Below are 4,223 nucleotides of genomic sequence, written 5' to 3' on the forward strand. Positions count from 1 at the left end.
TTCTCCTGTAGTTTCAGCAAAACTTGAAGTGAGGCCACAACCTTAGTCGTGGTAGGGCGTTCTTTTGGAACACTATACAAACAGCGACCTGCAATTTGAGCAAACCGTCTTAAACATTTGGGAAAAATTGTTCCCCTGATACTAGAATCAACCATTTGATCTAGTTTTCGATCTTTCACACATTTTCGACCCCACCTCACCATAACGTATGTCCACTGCAAGCCTCCCTGATAGCAATTCAAACAGTAAAACCCCGAATGCAAAGACATGGGTTTTGCTTGTTAGTCTTCTGGTACAGAAATACTCCGGATCCAAATATCCGAAAATGATTGATCCGTTAACAACCCAAAATCCGAAATCATAGTTGCTCAGTTCTCATCTAAAAGAATATTTGAGCTCTTGAAAAAGTTCCCATCAAGAAAAAACATCCGAAAATGATACTTTATTACTGGAAAAAGCACAAAAAAGATAGAAAATCTAAACCAGTTTTATCATTCCTAAACCCAATACCATTTAAAACCCTCGCACCCAACGGTCGCTCCCCCTCAGGGCGCCATCGTCATCCACTCTCCATCACCGCCCTTGCCACCAATCTCCTTTTTATCTATTTTCTATCTTCCAATTTTCCTCTTTTCCAAGAATGTAATAAGAGCACGTATAGGCAAATAAAAAAAAACAGATCAAAAAAAGGGAGATCGAAAGCAGAAACCAACAACGGCGATAGGATATACTACGTCTATTTGCAAAATGATATCTACAAGGGGTATTAATCATGAAGTCATCACCTCTCTAGTTGCCGGTACTATTCTCGGATTTTAACATGATGGCGTAGATTTCTTCGACTTCCTCCAAAGCCGATTCAAGAGTCGGCCGCAACCACAGTTCCTCCACAACACATTTTTGAGCGAGTAACGCTAATTGGAATGCCGGTCTTCTCATCAAGAAGTTTAATCTTAATCTATCGTCCAACGAAGAATAAATACTCTGCATCGAAACAAACCCATATTCTCCGGGCAAACGATGTGTTGTTCCTATCAAATCACCCGAATCATCTATCATTTTTCCGGTAAGTAGCTGCAGCAATATCACTCCGAAACCAAAAACATCAATCTTCACCTCCAAATCATCTGAAAAATATGTCATACACCATGATATCAGTCATTTCTGGCATTCATTGTGTTTGTTCAGCACAATAACACTTTAGCTTAATCCATACAGACAATTTAATACTTAAAGTCAGCTTAATCTATGCAAGATGAACTTACAAGATGAACTTGGATGGAAATCTTTAGTTGGTGCCAACATTACCACATCAAAATCTGAGAACTTCGCATTAAATTCCTGACATTTTAGTCAGCAAACAAAAGAAATCAACGAATCGTTTAGTTGTTTGAAGGAATCGACTTCATCGGGTGCTTAATTGGTTCAAGAAGTACCTTATCCAGCAAGATGTTGTGCATCTGCAACGAGCAATCCGCTAGTTGAGCCTGAGTACGCAAGAAAACAAGGCCTCGACCAACTCCTAACGCGATTTTAACCCGTGTAATCAATTCGTGTCGCTCTGTCCTCCCCTCAGCTGCAACGAAGATAACATATTTTCTAAGTTTGTTCAAAAAGCCCAACTTCTGTAACCATAAGCTAGCTTTTTGAAATACTATTTGAGGTAGCGTTTCAATAAGCTCTAAGGGTCTTTTTCCATATTTTTCCAATTAAGCTTTTTAACATGTTCTTTTAGGTCATTTTACCAGCTAGTTTTACCAAACATGACTAATTTATCAGCTAACAACTAGCTTATTTATATGCTAAGGTTCGGCTTACAACTGAACAGGTAATTCTTCAAGGTTCCTTGATGCATGAACTCGTAAACAATAAGTACCGAATCTCCTTCGATGCAATACCCCAAGACCTTAACAACATTGGCATCTTTAAATTCTTCCAAGACCTTCATTTTCAACTGCATCCAAACATGATGAAGAGGGATTAAAAGCCATCCAGCTCAGAAAGTATCAACCGATTGAAATTAAGAACGGAACATTGGGGACCGTTTTTCTCCACATAGAGAACAGTCCTGAACGTTCCACATATGAAACAACACTTTGTAAACACAACATTTTCACATTTGTTGTTTCATATGTGAAACAATACATGAAAACAGATTTCGAAAAGATCAAAAACTAAGACATCTGTCACTTTTGTATTCCAAAACTGAAAACTGGACTCAAATTATGGAGCAATGATCAACCTCTTTTACCTTATGAGGTTCAAACTTGTTCGAAAAGAGTCTCCTAACGGCAACGGCCAATCCGCTATCGAGCTTCGAGGGCTTATATGTCTTTTTATCAAGCCACCCTCTAAAAACTTCCCCAAAATCTCCACTTCCCAACAACATTTCACTGCTGAAATTCCTAGTTGCAACCTCCATTTCACTATATGAATATATCCTAACTTCTTGACTCATCGATTGCTCAAAATCGACACTATGCTCGTTATCCCTCGATGTCCTGAAAACTAGATATTTCTGCATTATATTGGTGAATCCCATTGCACCTGCAAGCTGAGTTGAAGTGATGAACTGCTGCTGTAATACCATTGACAACTGAAGAGCCACCACAACCTCCGCCATCGTAGGCCGATCTCTTCGAGAGCTTCTCAAACAACGATCCGCAATTTGTGCAAATTCCTTCAAGCATTTCGGAGAAATCTGTCCCGAAATTTGAGAACAAACTATTTGATCCAATCTTCGTTCTTTAACTCGTTGTTGAGCCCATTTCACCAACCCCCACTCGTCCTCATCAAAACTCCGATCAACTGCTCGCCTTCCGGATAACAATTCAAACAGTACGACCCCAAATGCATAAACGTCGGATTTTCTTGTCAAATGGCCGGTCATGGAGTACTCCGGATCCAGATACCCGAAAGTGCCTTTAACAAGTGTACTAACACAAGAAGACGGTTGATCCGTTGGACCGATTTTCGACAACCCAAAATCCGAAATCTTAGCTGCCCAATTCTCATCTAGCAGAATATTTGAGCTCTTGACGTCACGATGTATGACTCCATGTTGGGTATCCACACCAGTATGAAGGTAATCTAATCCTCGTGCAGCACCAATGCTGATTTTGAGTCGATCCATCCAAGATAAAGGCGTACGAGCTTTGTGGAGATGATGTTCGATCGTTCCATTCGGCATATACTCGTAAACAAGTATCTTCTCGTCGCCATCCGAACAATACCCGATCAAAGACACAAGATTACAGTGACGGAACTTGGAAAGCATCTCGATTTCGGTCATGAATTCATTTGGACCTTGACTTGAGAAAGAATCCAAACGTTTGATGGCAACAAGAGCAGGTGTACCTGTGTTTCCATGGAGATAAGCTTTGTAAACCTTCCCGAACCCTCCCTTTCCGATGACCAATTGATCATCGAAGTTTAAGGTAGCTGATTGAATCTCTGCAAGAGAAAAACGACGACATGATCGTTCGGCTGCTAATGAATACAATTTGTGTTCATCGGCGATTAGGGTTGCTGCAGGGATCATATCGTAATCAGATATGGAGGTCTTTAATGATTCTTTGGAGAAGACGATACATTACTTGATGTCTTCTTCTGCTGCTAATGAATACAACTTGTGTTCGTCGGTGATTAGGATTAGATAGGTTTTTCAATGTCCCCACCCCTGACGTCACTTCCCACCCCTCCTCCTCACATCTTTCCCTCACTCACACCCTCACATTCATCGAATTTTTTAAAAATTTAATTTTAAATTTACATTTCATATAATTATAATTAGATAATTAATTTACTTTATATCCTTTCCTTTTAAAATTTTCATTTTACACCCTTATTAAATTAACGCACATAATTATATATCAACTATAACATGTTTAAAAAATGCATTTTTATTTTAATAAATCACATCATTATAATCGTCTCGTTAATACCTTCGAAATAAGTCCAATATTCAATAGTTTTTGAATTAATTATATTATTATATATTATATATAATATGAAAAAATATTTTTAATATTTTTAATATTTATATTTTATACTTTTATAATTATTTATTTAATTTATAGTACATAATTTATTTTTTCAATTTTCGTTTTACACCATTATCACATTGAAAAACATAATTTTATATTAACTAAAATTAGATCTAACAACAAAATTAACCTCTCAGGAAGCATTCTCATACCATTTATTCATCTTGTTCATCTTAA

At 37.7% G+C, this 4,223-nt stretch overlaps 1 protein-coding gene across 1 annotated transcript; it reads right to left on the reverse strand.

Annotated features, from left to right (window-relative positions):
- Window positions 1-701: 701 nt before the first annotated feature.
- On the reverse strand, window positions 702-3,541 carry LOC112500021 (receptor-like protein kinase FERONIA). The gene is made up of 5 exons (XM_025103282.1): window positions 2,252-3,541; window positions 1,819-1,954; window positions 1,437-1,576; window positions 1,266-1,341; window positions 702-1,127 (listed from the first exon to the last, which is right to left on the reverse strand). Exons 1-5 carry the CDS (start codon window positions 3,539-3,541, stop codon window positions 790-792), a joined length of 1,980 nt encoding a protein of 659 aa, XP_024959050.1. The 3' UTR covers window positions 702-789.
- Window positions 3,542-4,223: the final 682 nt, after the last annotated feature.

Source organism: Cynara cardunculus (genome assembly GCF_001531365.2).
Source record: "Cynara cardunculus var. scolymus isolate 2C chromosome LG 17, CcrdV1, whole genome shotgun sequence".
Lineage (NCBI taxonomy): Eukaryota > Viridiplantae > Streptophyta > Magnoliopsida > Asterales > Asteraceae > Cynara > Cynara cardunculus.